General features: G+C 39.6%; 2 protein-coding genes across 2 annotated transcripts in view; one reads left to right on the forward strand and one right to left on the reverse strand.

The window, feature by feature from the left end:
- LOC129151151 (uncharacterized) overlaps positions 1-2425 on the forward strand; it is a 5246-nt gene extending 2821 nt beyond the window's left edge. The window contains exons 3-4 of the mRNA XM_054725069.1: positions 1074-1264; positions 1975-2425. Coding sequence (XP_054581044.1) covers positions 1074-1264; positions 1975-2038 — 255 coding nt within the window. The 3' untranslated portion in view covers positions 2039-2425. The remainder of the gene's footprint in view (positions 1-1073; positions 1265-1974) is intronic.
- A 4353-nt stretch (positions 2426-6778) lies between these two features.
- On the reverse strand, positions 6779-24867 carry BIRC3 (baculoviral IAP repeat containing 3). Its single transcript, XM_008149200.3, has 9 exons — positions 24782-24867; positions 17073-20544; positions 16889-16988; positions 15217-15295; positions 14139-14187; positions 11862-12104; positions 7872-8126; positions 7568-7609; positions 6779-7458 (listed from the first exon to the last, which is right to left on the reverse strand). The coding sequence occupies exons 2-9, from the start codon at positions 17923-17925 to the stop codon at positions 7265-7267; spliced, it is 1815 nt and encodes a 604-aa protein (XP_008147422.2). The 5' UTR covers positions 17926-20544; positions 24782-24867; the 3' UTR covers positions 6779-7264.
- Between the last annotated feature and the right edge of the window lie 151 nt (positions 24868-25018).

Below are 25018 nucleotides of genomic sequence, written 5' to 3' on the forward strand. Positions count from 1 at the left end.
TACATATTTATGAATTTGATATATAACATTGATATTAGTGATAAGAATATTAACTATTCAATAAGTAATGCTAAATGAATGAATATTTTAATAGAAAAGTTAGATCTTGCCCAGCCATCATGGCTCGGTGGTTGAGCATCGAACTATGAACCAGGAGGTCACGGTTCAATTCCCAGTCAGGGCACATGCCCAGGTTGTGGGCTTGATCATCAGTGTGGAGTGTGCAGGAAGCAGCCGATCAATGATTCTCTCTCATCATTGATGTTTCTATCTGTCTCTTCCTCTCTGAAATCAATAAAAATACATTTTTTTTAAAAAAAGCTAGATCTTGACCTAAACCGTTAAAGACATTCCTGGTAGATTAAAAACTCTAAAAGTGAATAGTTATTAATCTGGGGCTTTAAATGTATTTTGTGAGTTGTAATCCATTATAGTTACTGCCATTATTGGTGTTCAAGTATTTTTAATCTTAGGCTAATAGGAGTATACACATTAGTTTCTGAGTCCTTTGACATGGTCCTAATAGTCTTTGATTGATTTCCAGGCTGATGTTGTACATTTCTATAATGTACCATTTACTCAGGGTGCCCTGGTTCCTTTAATGGGAAATGGTATTTAAAAACTATAATCTGAATGTTTGTGGTGCTCACTGTTATTGAGTTGTATTTTTTTTATAACTTAATCCATGGACAGAGCTGGGTAATGTGGTCTTACTTTGTGTAGATGTACCAATAATATATTCAACTAGAACATATGTATTCAACTACTTCCCTAATGGATATACTTCTGAGTGGTTTCCAATCTCTTACTATTACAAATAGTGCAGTAATGAATAGTTATGAACATGTCTTATTTTAGGACATATTCCCAGCAGTTAGATTGTTAGATCTAATGATAAATTCATAACTTTGCTAGATATGGTCAAATATCAGCAGTGTTAGCATTTTGCAATCCACCCAGCAATGTATGTAAATTCCATTTTAGCTCCAATATGGCTTTTTATTTTCTTGCATAAAACTAGGGAAAAATAAAAGGTAATTTTTTAAAATATATATTTTATTGCTTTTTTACAGAGAGGAAGGGAGAGGGATAAAGAATTAGAAACATCGATGAGAGAGAAACATCGATCAGCTGCCTCTTGCACACCCCCTACTGGGGATGTGCCCGCAACCAAGGTACATGCCCTTGACCGGAATCGAACCTGGGACCCTTCAGTCCGGAGGCTGATGCTCTATCCACTGAGCCAAACCGGTCAGGGCAAAAGGTAATTTTTATTTGGAGAAAATAAAACATGCATTTAAGGACAAAGTTTTTGTCAGCTTAGAAGCTGTCAGAATAATGCCGTCATAACATTTTTCATTCTTGCATATGGGTCTGTATGCATATGTGAAAAAGATGTACATATACATTATCTGTCCCAGAATGCATCATGCTCTGTCTTGAGGCTATCAATAGGTAGACATTGATTTTAAATGGATGTCCTTACCTTTATTATGAACAAAGAAAAACCACTTTCACAAAAAGACTTGGAAAGGGGGTGGGAGGAAATGCCCTTACCATATTTAACAATCCTTGTTTTTTAAGACAGTGAGAAATTTTGTAGGTGGGAAGTGGTACTAGGTTTTTTTTCCCTTCTGTTTTTCCTTTCTCCCTACTGAAGAAAAGAACTAGGTAATATAGTAAATGTATTCAGAATATATATTTTTTACTTTGAATACTTTTTTGTATTTCAATTACATTTGACAATATTAGTTTCAGTTGTACAATCCAGTGGTTAGACATTATATAACTTACTAAGTGGTCATCCTGCTAAATCTCGTACCCACCTGATACCATAATAGTTATTACAGTATTATTAGCTATGCTCGCTATGCTGTACTTTACATCCCTATGACTATTCTGTAACTACCAATTTTGCATCTCCACCCCTCATACCAGTCTCATGTGGCTTCTTCTTTATATCCTTAGTTATAGGACTTCTGTTCAGCCAGGTTTAACCTTTTGCACTTGGATGTCGAGTGTGACTCGACACGGTTAGCATCGGTAGCAGCTCGTATGTCGAATTGTATTGAATGCATCAATAATTTGAAATATAAAAAATTCCAAATAAATAAGTTTGTATGAAAAGAAACTCCAGTGTTTTATTCTACTGCCGTGCTTTGTAAAATCTGGGGTATTCAAAAAAATTAAATCCCGAGTAGGAATCGAGAAAAAAGCAAGCGAGTGCAGAGGGTTAAGGCAGTTCTGAATGATGATTATTCTGTAGCTTAGTTGTAATTTTGATGTGGTTGTGGAAGGAAGCGAGTATCTATGCCACCACTTGACTAGAAATCCCTATTTCAGTATAGTTTTAATTTCTTTGCTCTATTATGAATGACATCAAAAATATTTTCATATGCATCAATTACATATGTAAAGCTTTATTTAAATAAGTATAAAGAATGTTGGGATTGATTGTGTGGTATTGTTAAAGAATAAAATATTCTGACACTTAAGATGTCAACAAGAAAAGGTAAGGTTATTCAGGACAGAGAGATAAGGCTCAAATTTGAATACAGCAGACAGCTGAGGATGTATATATAGCCAACCAGTAGAATAAGGGGGTCAGTGGGTGTAAAACTACTTAGGAGGGACATCAAGTGCAGGGGGGAGGGGGCTTCCTTGCTAAACTTCGGTTTTTTTCCTCTTGTTAATCTGTCTTTTATTACAGTGATCTCAGCCAAGAACTCAGAAGGGTTTGGGGAAAATTATTTTTTCCTTCCCTACATCAGTATATACTGTAGGAAAGGAAAAATCTTTACCTCTGCCCATCTTAGGTTCTTCACCTGGGGCGCTGAAAATTAAACTGGCCAAAGCTAGATCCTCAGGTGAGGATTAACAAAACAAAACAAAAGTTTTTGCCCAGCCCTTGTGGCTCAGTCATTGAGCGTTGACCCATGAACCAAGAGGTCCCTGGTTTGATTCCCAGTAGGGGGCGTGCAGGAGGCAGCCAGTCAGTGATTCTCTGTCTTCATTGATGTTTCTCTCTCTCCCTTTCCCCTTCTTCTCTCTGAAATCAATAAAACATATTTAAAAAAACAAAATAAGAATAGTATTTGAGCATTCTCAGCACCATACATACATATATATGTGTATATATATACATACATATGTATATGTGTGTGTATGTATATATATATATATATGTATATATGTATATATATTCCAACTTTTTAAATCCTCACAATCCTATGAGATGTTGCTATATTATCCTCCCTCCACAGAGATGCACACATTTATAGAGATGTTAAATAATTTTCCCAAGACTACTCAGCCCTAATCTGAACCCAACATGTGCACTTTTTAAAAAATATATATGTTTTTTTTTTTTTTTACAGAGAGGGATAGAGAGAAATATTGATGAGCTGCCTCCTGCACACCCCCTACTGGGGATGTGCCCGCAACCAAGGTACGTGCCCTTGACCGGAATCGAACCTGGGACCCTTCAGTCGGCAGGCCCACACTCTATCCACTGAGCCAAACCAGTGAAGGCATCACGTGCACTTTTAATCCCTGTGCTGTACTGCCTTTTCAAAATTTCAATGAGTCTAAAATAAGATAATGTATACAGACACCTAGTTCATACATGTTTAATAAATGTCAGTTTATTATTAATATTCTAATGTCTATATTTTGCCTTTTTAAAATGTCCTTTCCTAAATTGAAATACCTTGCTTCATTATTCAGAAAACAGTTCCAAGTCCCACCATCTACATAAGTCGTCTTTTTTAACTGGGTTGATCTTCTTAAAAATTCCTTTTGATATCTAAATTTGGCCCTTGATTCTCAACAGTGGTAATTAAGGAAGAAGAAATCTCTATCACATCCAACCCCACTCACAGAAAGTCATTCATTCATTTATTCAATAAGGTCCTATTTGGGGACTCTTTCCCCTTCCCCACATGGGAGAATGCTGTGAGATCTTTCCCCCTCCCCTCGTGGGAGTCTATACTTGTTCTTCCTTTACTATAAAAAAAAAAATTAAAAAATAAGTGCCTATTCTATGCCAGGCTCTGTGTCACATGCTAGACTATACTGGTGAACAAAACAGATGGTTCTCTTTCTCATGGAAGATTTGATGATAGAATATGACGTTAAGCAAGTGTATAGCCACAAACTCTGATGTGTTATGAGTAATAAAAAGGCCATTTGAAAGACAGTCTAAGGCAGTGGTCAGCAAACTATGGCTCGCGAGCCGCGGTTTGCCACTCTGTTGACGAATGAGTTTGCCGACCACTGCGTAAGGCATTACCCTTACCCAGAAGTTTTGACTTCAAGTTAAAGACATTAGTACATTATTAAAATGTTTTTTAAGTGTTTTTCCCTAAGGCAGTGGTTCAGCAAACTCATTAGTCAACAGAGCAGCAAACCACGGCTCGCAAGCCGCATGTGGCTCCCGAGCCGCAGTTTGCCGACCACTGGTCTAAGGGATGTAATTTAGGTGGGAGAAGTCAGAGAAAGCTTCTCTGAGGAAGTAACATCTAGGCTAAGTGAGACCTGAAGAATGAGTAGGACTTTGTCATGGAAAGAGTGACTGAAAGAACATTCCAGTCAAAAACCCTGAAGCAAAAGAGCTTGTCATGTTTAGAAACTCAAGCCAAGATAGCTGGGAAATAGTGAGCAAGGGGAAAGTGACAGGAAATGAGGTTAAATACTATACAGGGCCATGTCAAAGCTGATAAGGAGCAGGTATATAGTTTTGCCTGGAATTTAGTAACATCCACACTGTCTGCTATGATGTGCAAGATGTCAGAAGCAGGTGAATGTGGTTGAATGACATTGCTTGTGGCCACAAAGGAACTTAGCTAATATTGTCAAGTAACATAAGGAAATGAATAAAAAGTGTGGGTGGAAGTTATAATGAGCATGACCTAAGTATGACATTAAGCCTGCTGCAAAGTTGTGAATTATAACATATACTAGAGGCCTGGTGCATGAATTCGTGCATGGGTGGGGTCCAGCCGGCCCACCCTGATGGGGACTCATCGGGCCAGGCTGGTGGGAGGAGGGGCCGCGGGCAGTTGGCTGGCCAGCCCCGCCCCCGACGGAGTGTTGGGGGCCGACTGGGGGCCAGGCAGTGAGGGGGGGCCCATCGGGGCCCAGATCAGGCTGGTTGGCTGCCACAGTGAGCGTCATAGCCACCAGTCGTTCCGCCATTCCAGTCGCTGGGCTTTTATATATATAGATTGTATATTGAGGTTTAAATTATCTACCCAATTCTGAGACCTGAAGGCCAGGTTGGATGGGGAGTGAAGTTGGAGAGAGTCAAATGAATTACCACACACCAATCAGCCAAAAATGGAACTACCAGTATTAGCTATAGTGATTTATTTTTTCCAAAACAAAATTTCAATTTAACTAATACTTAGGGAAATAACAAAATGTTTGAATAAGTAAGTTCGTTATGTTAGCTATAGATTACTACAATGAGAAATGAACAAGAGTTTTACAAAATGGAGATAGAAAAGTTCAAATACTATGTGAAGTATGCAATAAGAACGGGATTTTAAAAAAATAGGTGTTGCAAAAAAGGCACGTACTATCTATATATCCTTTAGCTGAGTTACAGATAACCTAAGCAATATTACAATACAGGCTAGTACCCCAAGAGAACCATTTGGTTAGCATGTGGCTAACCAACTGAGCCTTTGAACAGAGAGGCAAAATCAGTGATATCCCAAAGAAATCGTCTCCTAGTGTCAGAATAAGGAGATGGATTCTCTCCCCCTTGCTTGGTTCCTAATCTTCCTCTGCGCAACCCTAGCATACATCTAGAACTGGCCTTTGCTTATCCCCCCAAAAGTATTCCCCACTATAGAGTTACTTCTGGTTTTAAAGACCTGATAACTCTATAGGAAACAAAGGATAGAGAATTATCCTTTGAATGTGTTACCAAAAAGTAATGCATATGAGGAAATTTTGCTGCACTGGCAGTATAGAACATATTTATTTACCTGTTGGTTCCAGGGGCTGCTACCCAGTGTACTTTCTAAGTCCCAGAATTAATACCAAAGTAGTGAGAATAAAACGGACTTTTCCCAATGGATAGGTTTGGCACAAGACTTCCTGACTGAATCAATAGACAAATGAATAAACAAACACTGAAAGGATTGTTTGATTTCATATCAGACATCCCATTGAAGTCCATAAATTAAAGCCAGGTGTGCTCTACAAGTGTAAATGATGGAACATCTTAAAGAAACTATCCTATATAATACAAGGCTAATATGTAAATCGACCGAACAGCTAAATGACCCGTCACTATGATATGCACTGACCACCAGGGGGCATACGCTCAATGCAGGAGCTGCCCCCTAGTGGTCAGTGTGCTCTATGATATGCACTGACCACCAGGGGGCATACGCTCAATGCAGGAGCTGCCCCCTAGTGGTCAGTGTGCTCCCACAGGGGGAGCGCCACTCAGCCAGGAGCTGGGCTGGCGAGCACAGTGGCTGGCGAGAGCAGTGGCAGTGACGGGAGCCTCTTCTGCCTATGCGGCAGTGCTAAGGATGTCTGGCTGATGGCTTAGGTGGGCCTAAGCCATCAGTCAGACATCCCCCGAGGGCTCCTGGACTGTGAGAGGGTGCAGGCTGGGCTGAGGGACACCACCCCCCACCGAGTTCATGAATTTCGTGCACTGGGCCTCTAGTAGTTCAATATTGAAGAGGTTTTAAGTTGGTAAAGAAGGAGCTAGGAATGCCTAAGTTATCCGATATCATAGAAATAAAAATACTAAGAATAAGAGTAATTCTGATTGCTTTATTAAAACATTTCTCACATAATTCTTTACAAAAACACCATGTCCATAAAAAGTCACTCAACAAATATCAAGATCTTCTATGTATAGGACACTTATCAAAAAAGACAGAGGATCCATGTTCTTGGTTCTTAATACAACTCCAAAATATTTAAAATTCTGAAAGGTTAATTAACAAATCTTAAATTTTACTTCACTTACAATTTCAATAGCGCTGAAATTTTGATTTAGTATTGTACTTGTAGTGCTATCCCTATTTTTTGTTCACAAGAACAAAAGCATATTCTCTTGCTGTTTGAAATATGTTTATTTGGTTTAGCTGTATGTTTACATAAATATATTTATACTTGTGTAAAACAAAATTTTCTGAGTTGTAAATAAATTTTTTTAAAAATAAGGAAACTAAAGCAATATAAAAGTTAAAATTACAATACATTTAACCCATAATGCTAAAATTTTGGATCATCTTCATGAAAGAAATGTACGAACTGTACCCTTGATTGTACCTCTGCAAATAGGACATTTTCTTAGAGAAGGGGCACAATCTTTGCATACTACTAGATGACCGCATGGAATAAACACTATGGAAACCTCTTTGTCCATACACACTTTGCATGTTCTTTCTTCTTGTAGTCTCCTCAGTTGTTCTTCTATTGGTAAATCTAAGAAGAGAAATAAATTTTTAATAAAAGGCAATTAGGTGCTTCTCTCCCAATGAAAAGCCAAGAAAATAAAGTTTTCAATTGGTTTAAAACATTAATACTATTTTACCTGAAACATTTTCTGTGGGAACATACTTTATGTCCTGTTGCACTAAGGGGGAAAAAGAAAAAAGCATCACTAGGGCAAATAAGGTTAATATTTAGTCACAGAATATACATTTTTAAAGTAACAATTTAGACTCCAGCCAAATGCTATAAATAATTGTCATCAAGTCAAGGCAACAAAAGTCTTTAGTCTTCTGTAAAATTATTAGTTTATACATTTGATTGGATATTTTCAATAATCGCAATTATTAATAAGCATATTTTCAATTGATCTAGAAAGTTCTCAAAAGTAATTTTCTAGCACTCACCAAATAAACGCTTGTATAAGGTGGGGTCATTTTCTTGTAGAGAGTTTCTAAATATGGTTGCTGCAAAATTTCCTTTTACTATAATAGTATCAATCAGTTCTCTTGCTTGCAGAGGTGTCTGCGTTTTCAGTCTAATAATATCATGTTCTTGTTCATGAATCACTCCAGCAATTAGTAGACTATCCAGGATTGGAACCACACAAGTCAAATGTTGAGAAAGTGCCATTCTATTCTTCCGGATATAGGACAGATCATCTTTATGAAAAAGAACACAAACATGTTCAATCTCTGTTCACAAACTTCCTTCCAGACCTACACATATAACTGAATGGGGGGGAAAATGACCATAATTCATAATCAGGCATTAAAGTTGATTGCTAGGTTTGGGGGTACCCACTCCCCTGTGCCTAATAACAATGTTACTTATAATACAGACTAACACTGAGCATTGTGGTAAGCACTGAGCGTGTATTTACTCATTTCATCTTCACAACAGCCCTTTGAGGTAGATACTAGTATCTTAATTTAACAGATGAGAAAACAGAGGCACAATGTGGCAAGTAAATTACACACAACTAGCAAAAGTCAAACCAAGGCAGTTTGGCATCATAATCTGTGCTCTCGACCATTTGGCAATACTGCTATAAAATAGAATTTAGAACTAATAAAATTGAAATTTCTATTTAGTGAAACTGGGAAAAAATAGTAAAGATATTTAAATGATAGAATATTTTTATTAAATTACCAATTACCATTTTAAGATGGAATTTTTAATTATTTTCCTAAATTAGACATGATATTGCCATTACCTAAATATTTTGCAGTAAAAGGGGAAAGACACTAAGAGCATTTTGAAAACTAAATGCTACTTGTCAATGACACATTCCTGTCATTTAGGATCATTGTATTCTCTGAGATCTAGATTTTTTTATCTACTGGTGAAATGTTTCCTGTTTTGAAGCTCTGAAATTTTATTATCTCTTATTCTAAATTTAATAATTATCATATAGTTTTACCATGATCCATAAAGCTATTTCTATGAAGTAACTAATAACAGAAGCTAGGTTGTCTAAAGACGTATTTGGGAGAGATTTCTAGATTTTAGAAGCACTGACTTTGTCAAGTAATAGAACACAAAAATAGAACCATTTAATAAATAATAAAATACAGGGTTTAGTAAAAAAGTCAAGGTTAGAGAGATACATTTTCAAGATAATTGAAGCTCTGAGAATAAATGAGAAAAGGACCAGAACCTAGAACAGTATCTGGCACAAGATCAATGCTCCAAAAATATAGATTGAACAAATGAACAACCAAGCCTTAGTAATTTAAAGAGCAATGGGAACAAAGAAGTAATAGAGGGAGAGAATTAGAACTTAATTTATTCTGTTAAATTATCTATGTTAGAGAAATAGTGATATATTAGAAAATTAAGATATAATTTATAACTTGATGTTGAAATATATTAGTTTTTCAATCTAAGATTAATTTTTCTAATTACATGTTAGTTAACTTAATGTAATCAATTTTCTGAAATTGTTTAAGATGTCTAAAATTGGATTGCTAGTGGCTGTATGAAAAAGTCTTATTTCAAAGTCACAGACTATATTCTGGCTTCTAAGAGGTGAAAATACCTTAGAGGCATTTTATTCTTTTATTCTGGAAAAATACCCTTAATTTCCTCTTTATTTACACACCTGTCAAGAAATTACCCACTGTTCTTGGAAAACTTTAAAATAATCAGTAACCTAAATGGAAGTATTTTCATTCACTCATTCAAAAAACATTTCTTGAATGCAGACACTTTGTGGGTAGTGTGGATATAATGTTGAACTTGAGAAGGGATATTTTTAGAAAATTATATTTTATTGATTTTTTACAGAGAGGAGGAGAGGGATAGAGAGTTAGAAACATCGATGAGAGAGAAACATTGATTCAGCTGCCTCCTGCACACTCCCTACTGGGGATGTGCCTGCAACCAAGGTACATGCCCTTGATCAGAATTGAACCTGGGACCCTTCAGTCTGCTGGCCGACGCTCTATCCACTGAGCCAAACCAGTTAGGGCAAAGGGATCTTTTTGACAATGCATATTATTATATACTAGAGGCTCGGTGCACGAAATTTGTGCACAGGTTGGGTCCCTAGGCCTGGCCAGCGATTAGGGCTGATCAGGGCCTTCTGGCTGTTGGCCGGAGCCTCCCTTCCCCAGCTGCCAGCTGCCAGCTGGGGCCTTCCTTCACTCCACACCGCCCCCTGGTGGTCAATGCATGTCATAGCAAATGATATAACTCCCAGTCGAACTCCCACAGGGACACTTTGCATATTAGCCTTTTATATATATATATAGGTTGTTGACTTGGAGTTATATCTGGAGACTTCATTGATTTTCTTCAGAGGAAACAAATATTTTATAGCTGGAGAGCTTTAGACTTCATGGAGTCTATAAACAATTGTGGAGATGGATGTTCTCTTCTTTGAGCAATTGTTCACTGATGACCAATGGCCAAAACTGAGAAGGCTGTATACAAGGAAAGACTTGCAGCCTGATCTTCACTTCACAGTGAAAAAGAGAACTGGAGTAGGGTGGGCAGAGATGAACTTGTACTATTTTGCCGCTGAATTTGGTGGTGTGTAAGGCTATAACTCACACTTTGGTAAATAAATAATGCTGTATTACTGTAGTCTGATATGTTTGCCTGGGTTGGTCAGAAGGCAAAGCCACCTTAGTGGGCAAGAGTAGGTTTACTCAGGAATGGAGCAAACAATCTCACTGTCAATCATCCTGGGAAGAAATAGATCCCAGATGGCCTTGGGAATAAGAATAAGGGGCAACCTCTTTTCTCCTTCTGGGCTTAGTGGATATTTGGGGACCTGAACCTTGATTAGGGAAAACATGCTTTCCTGGTCATTAGTATAAATGGCCAGAGCCATGCAGAGATAAACCAAAAGCTAGGAAGAGAGATTTGTGAGGATGGGCTTCAGGGAACCAAGAGCTGTTTGTGCCATAGTGCTTCTTCTGTTATCCCTAAATCTCCAGGAAGAGCTTGTAACAGTTACAGTCTGTTTTCAGCTATGTTGAAAGGACTCTCAGAACTGGTCTGTGCTTGGGGAAGAGTGGCAAAAGGAGAGATCATCTCTTTGTCTAGGCACGTGGTCGGCAAACTGTGGCTCGCGAGCCACATGCGGCTCTTTGGCCCCTTGAGTGTGGCTCTTCCACAAAATACCACGGCCTGGGCAAGTCTATTTTGAAGAAGTGGTGTTAGAAGAAGTTTAAGTTTAAAAAATTTGGCTCTCAAAAGAAATTTCAATCGTACTGTTGATATTTGGCTCTGTTGACTAATGAGTTTGCCTGCTACGGGTCTAGGCCACAGTGATGGGAGCAGTGAGAGCAACCAGTTGAGACCGGACATGCTCTGAGGAAGAGTTTTGGTGAAAGGCATTATAGTAAAGACAATAGAGTAGCAGACAAAGCTAGTATGGAAGGACATGGGTAAGTTGTCTCGAGAGAATGTGAAACAGTACTATCTTAGGACTCCCCTAAATACTAGACGGACACTAGGAAGGGAAACTCAGCTCTTGTATAGGCAGGTAGGAGACTTCATCATAATTTGTACATTAATTTATAGTCGCAAGCTAAGACATACTATTATGCCGATATTAAAATTAATAATTGTTACTGATCCCATCTCAATTTAAAGCAAGCAACTGGCCTGAGGTTAAAAACATGCCAAGAATTACATGCATAATCAACTACCCAGAATAAAAATATAAATTAAGAAAAAGCAGGGGGGAAAATGCTCTCATTAAGTATATACATTTCAATTTACTAAGCAATTCAAATATATTTTAATGTGAAGAAATTCTTCAGAATACTAATCGTAAGACAAATCTGATTGAATTGACTATGAGTTTATTTTCAATAACTTATATATATGCAGTGACATCAAATTCTTATGGAAATAGAGACTGTACTAACAAATATGTGTACCTGATTCTTCTTCCTCAGTTGCTCTTTCTTTCTCCTCTTCCCTTATTTCATCTTCAGCATAAAGTAAATCTAATACAAGATCACTGACGATTTTATAATTCTCTCCAGTTGTTAGAATTTTACTCTGAACTGTCTGTTTTACCAGCCTTCTACTGAAGCCCATGTCCAAAGCAGCTTTAACCACAGGTGTATTCATCATGACCGCATCTTCCGAATGGTTTTCTCCAGGTCCATAATGAATAACTATATGGAATAAAGAATTTAACACATATTGGGATAATCTCTATATTTTTTAAATTAAAAGTTATTACAATTTTCAAAAACATAGAGCCCAAGAAACATAAAGTTACTGTTTTGTATTAACTTCATTAAATTTAAAATAATGATAAGTACATTCAGTCACTAGAATAAGAATATGGAATCTTGTATTCAGATACAAAATATGGTTTATCCGGCATAACTACGAGTATGAGAAGGAATGTCAGGGATCACCCCCAGCAGAACAGAGGTCCTTTTTTTCCCATGTTGAATGAACAAATGAGCTTTCTAAATCAAATATGCTTCACATATTTCCAAAAGAGGCCATTGTCATCACTCACCTTTATTACCACAATGGCCTCTTTCAGTATTGCTCCCACCTAGTTTGTTCTCAACGTTGCAGCCGGAGTGACATTTCAAAAACAGAAATCTGATTATGTCACACTCCTTAAATTCCACCAACAATTCTATTGTCCTTAGGATTGTGGCGTGTAAGATCTCACACCATCTCTGGACCCTGTTTACTTCTTCATCCTCATCTCTCGCCACTTGTTCATTTGTGCAGTACACTCTAGCCCCGGAGTTGCAAACTGATGGATTTCTCACCATTTACTCATTTGTATTCTATACTCTAGTCCAGAAGTCACAAATTCTGCCTACAGTGCTGGCTACTCTTACTGCTGACCTGATTCATTCATGTATCTGTTTGCAAGTCCTACTTCTGGCCATACAGAGTTTTGTTCAGTTCTTCAAATGTGCCTGTTCTCTTTTGTCACTGAAGTCTTTCATGTGCTGTTCTTCCTGCCTGGAATATCCTTTCTTCCCTTTGTCACTTGGTTAACTCCTATTGGTCCCTGTGATTCTATGATAAGACCAATACTTCCTCTAATCTGAAGCCTTTTTGATCTTTCCTCATGCACTCAGAGCACACTTACCTTTCCCACCACATCCCACTCTCCTACCTATGTATTTGTCTGTATCCCTTTGCCTATTAGCTCATGAGAACAAGAGTTATGTTTATCCTGTTCTCTAGCCTATCCTCAGAAGAACAGATACACAATAAATATTCATTGACTTTAACTGAACACTAGATAATAGAATAGAAGCGCTTGTTCCAATATAGGCTCTATCACCTTTTAGGTTTAAGGTGATGGACAGATCACTTCACCTCTCTGAGCCTCGGAGTCTCTATTTGAAAATAATATTTTCTACCCTCTCCATTTCATGGAAAGAATATGTGAGCAAGCTAATGTTACAGTACATCTGTTCCCACACTGGTCTGAGAACAAGGGTTAGGCTGGATGTATGTAGTTTGTTAAAACAACAGATGCTCAAGCCCTGCCCTTAGATAACTATGATTTAATTCAGTAGGTTTGAAATGGAGACTAGAAATCTGTAATATTTTTTAAAGTTCCTTAGGCAATTATGATATGCCCTAAAGTTTGAGAAATACCAACTTAATGTATTTGAAAATGTACTGTAAATTATAAATCATACCACAAATATTTATACTAATAAAAGGGTAATATGCTAATTAGACCAGATAGACCAGGCATCTTCCTGACGTCCTTCCTGACAAAGCTGGGGGTGGTGCCGCCCGGGGTCCCAGGTGCCTGCGGCTGGCCAGAGGGAGGGAAGCCCGGGTTCCGGGTGCGGGGGCTGAGGCAGAGGCAGTTAGGGGTGATCAGGCAGGCAGGCGAGCAGTTAGGGGCATCAGGCAGGCAGGCAAAGTGGTTAGGGGTGATCAAGCAGGCAGGTGAGTGGTTAGGAGCCAGTGGTCATGGATTGCAAGAGGGATGTCCGGCTGCCAGTTTAGGCCCAATCCCTACTAGCAGTCAGACATCCCCTGAAGGGCCCCAGATTACAAGAGGGTGCAGGCTCGGCTGAGGGACTCCCCCATCCCCTGTGCATGAATTTCGTGCACCGGACCTCTAGTATATTATAACTATTATCAAATTTCTATCTTAACAGTACCAAGTGGTTCTATTTAAATGTGGCAATTATTATCATTGTACATACTTGGTGACTCTGCATTTTCATCTTCTTGATTGTCTGAAGTAGATAACAGCTACAGGGGAGAAAAGGTATAAAATTAAAATATAAATCTTATCCTATCCATTGCAACAAAAATAAATCAAGAAGCCTATTTTATTCAACTTACTGACTTGTTTATTGGCAAAATAATTTTTTATGTCAAAAGCACTATTTTCAGCAGTAATTTCCTAAGCCATAAACTAATAGCATTTCTTTGTGTATGTGTGTGTATATATATATTAACATATAAATTCTATTTTTATTAAGGCAGGAGAAGGGCTAGATCTTTTCAGCGATCTATGAAAATCATTGTTTGCCTTTCATCCCAAATATCTTACATTTCCTGGATCACCCTTTGGGATAAGTTGGACCCTATATGAGTTCCATATGCTATCCTTAGAAAGTGTTCCTCAAACTATTATATAAATTCTTATTTGCTTTTCCAGGAAGATTAGAAAGAGCAATAGAATTCTCTTTCTCAAATCTTTTAAAGAAAAATTAATATAGTAAACCATTATAATTCTACTATCCCCTCCACCCAATTTTTTTCCTCAAATAATTTTATTGCAACTTCCTTAGAAAAATACTTAGAGAGAAATATAACTTAAATATTATTTTTCAGGAGGTTTCTAATTCTGAATCTGTTTTTATCCTAAAAATAGTACTCTAAGATCATGCTGGGTGTTGTAAAAAAGAAAACTTTTTCGGGGGGTGGGGGCGTATTTCTTACCCAAGGACATTTTTTCCATTTATTTTTAGAGAGTGGATGGGATGGAGGGAGGGGAAGAAAGAAGAAGAGAGAGGAGGAGAGAAGGAGAGAGAGAGAGAAACATCGATGTCGACTGACGGGGCCAGGGATTGAACTTGCAACTTAGGTACATGCCCTTCCCTGGGAATCCAACTGGAGACCCTTAGATGGGCAGGCTGACACTCTAACCACTGAGCACACCAGCCAGGGCAGAAAACATATTTTTAAAGCAAGTCTTGCCTTTGTAGTAAAATACTACTCTCTATTATAAAATAATTTATCTGTTGTTAACCAACAATTTAAAAAAGTCCCTACCTGTTCAAGTAGATGAGGGTAATTGGCTTGAACTCGACTGATGAACTCTTGTCCTTTAACTCGTATCAAGTACTCACACCTAAAATGTAAACAAAATTAAGTTTGAGGAGTTATTTGAATCTGGCCATTTGTAGGCTGCTAAACATTTTAAATTAACACAAATATGCATATAACCATTTGACTATTCATGTAGCATATGGGAAGTGTTGTTAAGAGACACTGAAGTCAAAGGCAAGAGGATGTAAGCAAGAAGGCTGTACCTGGTAATACTGTTCATAAATTAGCTTTATCTGCTTAAAAGATGAAAATATATACAAAGGGGGACAAGAAAGAATGGGGAAGCTAAACATATCTTCTATTAAGTCAGATATTCACAAGTTTGACATTGCCTCGATAATACACATCCATTGTCAAATTTAAGTACAAAATTAATTCATGACACTACCAAAGCAAATTTACCATTCTTTTTACACATTCACAAAAAGCAGCACTTTTTAAGACATCTATGTAAAGTATTCTTTATCCCTTCATAATTTTTGAAATGTGAAATATTTGGGGAGCACTATGTTGCTGCAAATGAAGATACAGTTTTATATTTTAAAAAGCCGATGTAATGAAAAGAAGTTAGGATGCCAAGTTTAGTAATCAACATTAAAAATACTAAAAGTTTTGACCATGAAAAATATAATTATAGGCCACCTGATTTTAATAAAAAAGGAGAGTGTAAACCAGTATGGAATAATCAAAAGTATATAAGACATGATAATAAAAAGCGAGGTAGTGATCAAAAAGCTAAATGAGATGGGTCTATATGTACCCTGATCACCCCATTTAATATTGCAACCTGTCTGGCACTTCTGATCTCCCTTACCCTGCTCTGTTTTCTTTTTATCCATAGTACTTATTACCTTCCAGCATGCTACAGAACTTCTTTATTAAGGTTATATTGTCTGCCCTCTCCTGCTGTAAAATCAGTATGAAACCATAAGTCTTGGTTTTGTCCCACTGAGTATTTTAAGTGCCTGGAACAATGCCTGGCAATAGATGGCCGATTAATATTATTGAATGTTGTATGAATGGAAATACGTCCAAGATATGAAATTGATTGAAAAAGAGCCTCAAAACAATATATAATATATAATTCATGTAGAGAAATTATATACATTTATCTATATACAGTGTCCCAAAACACTTCAATAGTTGATAGCTCAATTTTGAAAATGAAATGTGTTTTAATATACACTGCCTTTATAATTATTCAAAGTGTATACATTTTGGGGGGACACCCTATATGTACATATGCATAAAGAGATTTTGGAGGATGTTCACTAAAATGGTAGCTGTAGCCATCTTTAGGTTGAGTTCTGGACATTTTAATTTTTTTTTTTGTCTCTGTACTTGTTTACAACATGTGATTTTGGTTTTATAATGAGCATATATTATTTTAAAATATATATTAATTATACAAAAAATTCTAAACTTATTTATTCTTTGTCTTAAATTTCCATCAAAATATTTTAAGTAATTATTTTTCTAAGCAATGCATCCTAAATTTATTCACAAATGTATGTTTGAAATAAAGAATCAACTAACAGATGACTACAGGGTAAACACATATAACCCATCTCATAATAATGGCACACATTTGCAAAGAGAATTTCAGAACAATTACCTTGGAAACCATTTGGCATGTTGTACCCATGGGTCATCTCCAGATTCCCAACACCTCAGTCCACCATCACAGCAAAAGCATTTGACATCATCATTGTGACCTAAAATTGATGTTGGACCAAAACTTATAATTTGCCCACTAAAATGTATAAAACATTTTGAATTTTTTAGATTGATTTTCTTACCCATATAATAAAAACCTGCACTTGCAAGCTGCTTAGGATGAACTCCAACACTCGCGGGCCAGTTACAGAACGTTCTGAAACGGGCGGCCTGCGTCTGCATGCTCAGATTAGAAACACTGTATCTTGAAGTGTCCTGAGGCCGACTTTCTAAAAACGGGCATTGGGGGAAATGTCTCAGGTGTTCCGACATAGCATCATCCTTTGGCTCCCAATTGCTCAATTTCCCACCACAGGCAAAGCAAGCCACTCTGTCTCCAGGTCCTATGTAGTAAAAACCTGCTTTTGCCAGATCTGTCGGCGACAGGAAGGTCAATGGCCACGTCCGGAAAGTAAGTAACCTGGCGTTTTCCGTATTCATGATACAGTGGTTGGGACTTCTCAAGGCAGACAGATCTTGATTTGGTTCGGCGTTTACAGGACTTGAGGGAAAGCTTGAATAAGAGCCACTGAAATAACCACTGTTTTCCGAACTTGGAAATACTGAATGTGTGGAATTTGTTCCCGAGGAGGAAGGCAAATGAAGCGGAGAGGTGGCTCCCAAAATGTTACCTGAATTTAGTTTCTGAACAAAGCCACAGCTAGGGTACAACTTCTTATGCTTTTCAATGGGTTTGTCCCCTTGTTTCCAGTTATCCAGCATCAGGCCACAACAGAAGCATTTGACCTTGTCATTCACACCAGTGTAATAAAAACCAGCGCGAGCAAGACTCCTCTCTGACACAGGAACACCAGCGGGGAAAGTCGAGTATGTAGACATTCGGTAGAGTTCACATGAAAAGTCGTATTTCATTTCAGACATGTTGGCGCTTTTCATCAACTTTGATAAGAATTCGCTATTTTCTACTATGTTCATAAAGAAATGGATGGGGAGGAAAAGGGACTAGTCTTTCTCTAGGGAGGTAGTTTTGTGCATGGCTTTGATTTTTCTAGTTTTGGTTCCAGGTTGAACACCTAGAACGGAAATATTTTGTCCTTTTTTCTCCTGTGTCTTCAGGGTTTCAGCACAGCGAGATCAAAATCCTGCGTTGATACATCTTAAGGAACAATTATGCATAGCAGCACCTTTGTACGATCATACAATGTAAGCATGACGCTCTATAGTACCTTGTGATGAAAATGCAAACCCTTGGTAAGTGTAGAGAGCTTTAGGTCAGCAAGATGCCCTTTAGTGTCAACAGGCAGGTCAATGGAAGAACGCTTCAGTGACGTTCAGCCAGTCTAACGATAAAATGTCTGACTCACACAGCTAGCTTGCTCCCATGGTGGAAAGTTATGCTTGATAAGTACTCTACAGAAAATAAATACTCTATGTTTGTTTTGCTTTATTTAGATTGTGAAATTTGGTAGTGGGGGGGGGGGGACGGTAGAAGGCATAAGAGAAAAAGAATGCAGTACCATAGTTCACTGATTCTAAGATGCATGTTTTAATATCTGTTATCAAGAGGTATCTTAAAATTAATGCCATATTATATTTTAATTAGCAGCATTTTTATTTCTTAGAGGTACATAAAATTATGGTATACCTTATAATTGACTAGAGGCCTGGTGCACGAAATTCGTGCACTCGGGGGGGGGTGTCCCTCAGGCTGGTCTGCACCCTCTCCCAATCTGGGAGCCCTCAGGGGATGTCCGACTAAGCTGGCAGTCGGACGTCCTTAGTGCTGCTGTGGAGGCAGGAGAGGCTCCCGCTACCACCGCTGCACTTGCCAGCTGTGAGCCCAGCTTCTGGCTGAGTGGCACTCCCCTTGTGGGAGCGCACTGACCACCAGGGGGAAGCTCCTGCATTGAGTGTCTGCCCCCTGGTGGTCAGTGTGCATCCTAGTGACCAGTCGTTCTGCCATTCAGTCAATTTGCATATTAGCCCTTTATTATATAGCATGACATCTTAGATTCAATGAAATATAGTATATCCCAAACCTTGCTCAGATTAAGTAATTTTTCTTCCTACAATCATTTTAATAAGGAGAACAAAGCAATCCAAACTTTTCTTCCAGATAGAGCTTAAGTAGTAACAGAATTAACTGATAAGACATCTTAAGTCCTGATTTTAAAATTTATTAAAGAATAATTATTTCTCATAAATAGTCACGAACCTGGTTGCTTTGCAATAGTGATTCCATTAGATATTACTTAGCAAATTAGACATTCTATTTTATTTGCTCAGTGGGTCTCCGAAACTCAGCTTCATGCTGTTGGGAGCTGACATCAAATCTTCCACTCTGATAGTGGGTTTAGTTTTAAGACAATCAAAAATGCCAAGTCTATAGGCTAAGATGGATAGCCAAATGGTACAAATATGGCTTGGTCAGAACATATTCCACAGACAGCACATCTTGAACTGGAAATTATCAAGACAAAATAATAATAAATTTACTTTGTGACAATCCACTCCTTTTGAACAGCAGAGACCTAAAAACTCAGAATATCTCAATTATGACTAGCTACTAGTGAATAGGTTCTGCATCAATAATATCAGCAATGACCAATAAACAAGTCATCATGGTTTTTCTAGCAGTAATTTGTAAGCACGGTTTCCTGTTGGGATCTTTCTTTTCTTTCTTTTGTTTTTTTTTTGTTTTTATACTGGGATTTTTCACTGCAGACTTTAATGCTTTATTTCCAGGTGGCAAAACAAAAAACAAAAAACAACAAAAAAAAACACCCATATCTCAAAGGTAAGTTATTGTATCTAATTTCAGTTTTTCACTGGTCAAAAATTTTACACATTGTTATATCACCTTCTTGGGGTTTATTTTTGTCTCTGTGTAAATTTTACTTCTGAATAAGGTTGTTCCTTTATCAAAATGTAACCATCTAGCCATCATTCTTATTATTATCAATCTCAGAGATAATAGCCCATTTGAACAAACTAAAATACCAATAGTCTTATCAATGGTTAGATAATTTATTCACCAATCATCAAGTTCATCTTTCCTACTCTGTCTAAATTTCTTGTACTTAACAAAAAGTTTTGTTCTTGACATTTCTTTGTCATTGTAGAAATCTTTAAACATGTCAAAGGTCTTGTTTGCATATATCTCTAATTTAACAGAGGGTTGAATATTAACTCTTTGTTCTAGATAACTGTCATTCATTTCTAAATCTTTAACAAACATAGGTACTTGTTTTTCTAGTCTACACAGTAGCCAGATTGCTCAGCCAATTTTGAAGAGTATTTCAACAATGTGTCCCAAGTAAAATCACTTCTCCACAAATTAAAAAAACTCAATATTACTTTATTGTTATACTTCACATAACTAGATCATATTTTTTAAATGATAACATTCTTTGGATGCCACAAACTCTAATTAACTACTTAATTTGTTTATTCATGCACAAAACTACCTCCCGGAGATTAGACTAAGTCCCTTTAAGGATTTTAGGCCTCCATGTTGAGCTGTTTTGATTTATAGAAAAAAAAAAATGGAAAAAAATCTAAAAGAAGTAAAACAGTTTGCTTCCTTTGTAAAACCTGTTTAAAAAGAGAGAGAGAGAGACAGTTTTAAAAGTCAAATAATTCATAGAATACAATGATATTTTTAAAAAATATTTTCTCTAAAATAGAGCACCAGTATTTACTGATTGTCCACTGTGTACAAGGTGCTATACTACACATGGCAGAGGCCAAGAAATCACAGACAAAAACCAGAGAGCTCAAATGGGAAGCCAGTAGAGGTATTATGTTTGGCTTACACACAATTAACTATAATGTTTTACTAATTTTTTAACTTTTTTATTTTAAAACTAGAGGCCCGGTGCACGAAATTCGTGCATGGAGGGGGTTGTCCCTCAGCCCAGCCTGTACCCTATCCAATCTGGGACCCCTGGAGGGATGTCTGACTGCCCGTTTAGGCCCTCTCACAATCCAGGACTGCCGGCTCCCAACTGCTTGCCTGCCTGCTTTCCTGATTGCCCCTAACCGCTTCTGCCTGCCAGCCTGCTCACCCCCTAACCACTCTGCTGCCAGCCTGTTTGCCCCCAACTTCCCTCCTCTGCCGGCCTGGTCACCCCTAACTGCCCTCTCCTGCAGGGTTGATCACCTCCAACTGCCCTCCCTTGCAGGCCTGGTCCCTCTCAACTGCCCTCCCTTGCAGGCAGGGTGCCTCCCAACTGCCCTCTCCTGCTGGCCATCTTGTGTTGGCCATCTTGTGTCCACATGGGGGCAGGATCTTTGACCACATGGGGGCAGCTATATTGTGTGTTGCAGTGATGATCAATCTGCATATTACTCTTTTATTAGATAGGATTAACTTATACTTAGAGAAACCTTACAAAAATAACAGTTCCCACATACCATGTACTCAACTTCCCCAAAGTTAACATCTTACATAACCATAGTACAATTATAGGAACCAGGAAATTAGCATTGATACAATGCTGTTAATTAATCTGTATGCCTTGTTTGAATGTCACCAGTTTTCTAAATAAGTACATTTTTGGACCACAGTATTTTTATTTGTTAAATTTTTATATCTTTTTAAAAATATATTTTATTGATTTTTTACAGAGAGGAAGGGAGAGGGATAGAGAGTTAGAAACATTGATGAGAGAGAAAAATCAATCAGCTGCCTCCTGCATACTTCCTACTGGGGATGTGCCCGCAACCAAGGTACATGCCCTTGATCAGAATGGAACCTGGGACCCTTCAGTCCGCAGGCCGACGCTCTATTCACTGAGCCAGACTGGTTAGGGCTTTATATCTTTTTAATGATTAGAGAGAGAAAAAAAAAATCAATATGAGAGTGAAACATTGATCAGTTGCCTCCCACCCACACCTCAACTGAGGATCAAACCGGCAACCTGGGCATGTGCCCTGACCAGGAATCTGACCAGCAACCTTTACGGGACAATGCTCAACCAACTGAGCCACACTGGCCAGGGTGGGACCACGGTATTTTTACATGTTTTAGTTAATTACCAACATCTTTTAAAAGAGACTTCCCATAACACTCCCTAGTTTAGAATGTTAGAAAAATTAGAAGATCTGGCCACACGGGGTCTACATTCCTGCATGGCAACAACCAGCCAGCTCTGAGCAGGACTGCCGCTTGCAGAGAGGGCACGTGCTCTCCAGCTTGGCACCGCACTTTCACTCCTCGGTATGGAGACTGACCGTCAGATGCCGTTTGTCACGGAGCTGGCTCCCCTGATTTCTTATAGTAGAATTATGAGGAAAGTGCAACTGTCCTAATGCCTGTCTCTATCAAAAGTAACAAAATGAAAGGGAGACAAAGAGGAACACGTGTTTAGAGAAAAATGAGAATACCATCTTTCTTTGTGGAAAGGAAGAGCATTCCTTCATGTTTACATATGCGTTTTTGTTTAAAAGAGACACCCACAGTTTTGTTCATTCATATCACTTGCCTGGCCCCTGTGTGTTTGAGATCGCAAGTCCCTTACACGAGGGGCGGGGGACGTCTGGCCCACGGGCTGTCTAAGGCCCTTGAAATCGTTGGGCCTGGCCCTGCCAAGGCATCAGGGGCGAGTTAATTAAATGTTTGACCAAATATACTGGGCTAATTTTTAAACTGATCATTTTGTATGGCCTGTGAATGATGTTATCCAAATGGCCCTTGGCAGAAAAAAAAGTCCCCTACCCCAGACCTTACCTAAAGACACTTTGGTGTGGAAGGAAGGCATATGTTTATGGAAAATGACAATATATACACAAAAAATCTGCCAAGATGCCAACCCTGGATCGGTTCAAACTGTCTTAACCATCTCCAACCCCTAGACTTCCACATGTCGCTGGGGGAGATCTGCAGCCGTGCAGACTGGGACCAGCACGACTTCAGGCACCACCGTGGCTGGCCCGGCACCGTTCCTAACCATTCTCCTTACCCCGGGTCAGCTCCCATCCCACTGCCCTACGCTACTCTTCTAAACCTTCAGTGTGCTCACACTTCTCCTCCACTGCTCTCCATCCTGCTTTCAGGAGACAGCCTTGCCTTCTATCGCTCACGACCTCAGGTAACAACGCTTGCCCCGTTACATCCCCCTCCCCACAGCCACCGACCACCGCCTCAGAAATCTTGCTCTTCACCTCATCCCCCTCGTTTGTTTAACTCTCACTCTCTACTGGCTCTTTCCCTTCAATATAACAAGCATGCTTAAGTCTGTCCCAGCTTTCAAATAAAAACAAACCAAAAAATCCTCTTTGAACCCCCCCACTTTCCACTCCAGCAACTATCCTGTCATCTCACCTTCTTTTCACAGCCAAGTGCATTGAACAAGTACGTGTCTATGGTTAAGGTCTCCCACTATAATTGGCTTTAGCCAGCACCACTTAAAACTAATCTCAACGTTTATAAAACCAACTTCTTTGCCCAAACCAATGGAAATTGTGTTTTACACTGGAGCCCACTTCCTCTTAAAACACTCTGTTCCCCTGGATTCTGATACCTCTCCATTGGATTTCCTCTTTCCCTCTCGGTTTGGCTCAAGTCCCCAACCGCTTCCCTTTCCACTCTTGTCATTTCCAGTGAGCAACCTCTCTGAGCCCAGAGCTGCTGGGTGTCTCTCCCCTCTGGGGCACTTAGTATATCCATATCTCCGACACTGTAGGATGAATTTGCCTTTTTTTCCTGCCTCTCCCTAGACTGTTCACATCAGAACTATGTTTCAACTTTGTACCAGCTCTCCCAACCACAATATCCACCCAGCCTGGCATATAATGCAGACACTAAGACTTTTTGTTGAAGAAGTGAATGTTGGCAAACTTGACTGAGCCCCCCATAACCACAACACCCTCATTTGCATCGTGTTAAGGATATCAATTTTACATTAATGACCACAAAGTCTGCACAGTGATCGTTCAATACCAGGCTTTGCAGTCAAACATCTTGGGTTTCCAATACCATTCAGTCTCCCCTGACCAGGGTGTGTAACCTTGGGCAATTAAATCTCCCTGAGCCCGAGTTTCCTCCCTGTCAATAGGGCTAATTATGGTAACTGCTGCTTAAGATTGTGAGAACACCTGTCAAGTCTTCAGAGGAGGTGCTAGCATATACTAGGTATTAGCAACATCTAATGTTAGCAATAAATAACAGCAAACCAAGTTAATATTATTGTTAGCATAAGGCAAATGCCTCCAGCCCTTTACTAAAGTTAAGAGCACTACAGAATTTCCATACTGATCACCAGGAAAACTATCAAAAATCGGCTTCCTGCCACCACTTGGGAACATTCCTCCATTTATTCGTTAAATATTTTACTGAGACCTTACGATGGTCTGAGGCTTAGTCGGCATACTCAAAGGCCTGGTGATACCTCCTGGCGAGCAAAGTAAACCAAACAGCAAAGCTTCCCCAGCCCACGGGCTCGCCCCAAAAGGAAGAGAGAACTGAGCACCCGGCAGGCAGGCGGACGGAAAGTGAGTGCGGCTGCAGCAGCGCGGGCCGCCGGCACCCCTCGCGCCCGGGAACCCTGCGGCCCGCGCCCAGCGCCTCCCGTGGGTTGACAGCGAAGAGAAAAGACGCCCGGCTCGCGGGGGACCCACTCTTTTGCGTGTCCCTGGCCCGCCGACCTGGCGCGGACCCCTGGGCCCTGCAGCGGTGTTTGATGACCGCGCCACCCCGCTGACCCTCGGCCGCCTCCGCGGCCCCGCGCGCCTCTAAGCGGAGCACCCCGGGCGGGGGCGGGGGCCGGGGCGGGGGAGAGGGTTCGCGCACACGCGCACGCACGGCCTCGCTGCAGCCCGTGCCACCCACCTGCTGCCCGGGCCGAGGTGCGCCGGCGGGACCTGGGCCTCCTCGGTGACACCTGTCGGCCGGCGGCTCCGTGCGGGCTGCCGTCTCCGCCGCCTTTTAAGGGTCCCCGCCCTCCACGCCCGCCCCCGCCCCCGCCGCGCTCCCCACGCCCCCGGCGGCGGGTGCTTTCCTCCCGGCCAGGGGAACTCCAGGGCGCTAACCGCGGCCACTTCCCCTTCCTCGGGGATTTCCATGACC

Source organism: Eptesicus fuscus, chromosome 13 (assembly GCF_027574615.1).
Source record: "Eptesicus fuscus isolate TK198812 chromosome 13, DD_ASM_mEF_20220401, whole genome shotgun sequence".
Classification (NCBI taxonomy): domain Eukaryota; kingdom Metazoa; phylum Chordata; class Mammalia; order Chiroptera; family Vespertilionidae; genus Eptesicus; species Eptesicus fuscus.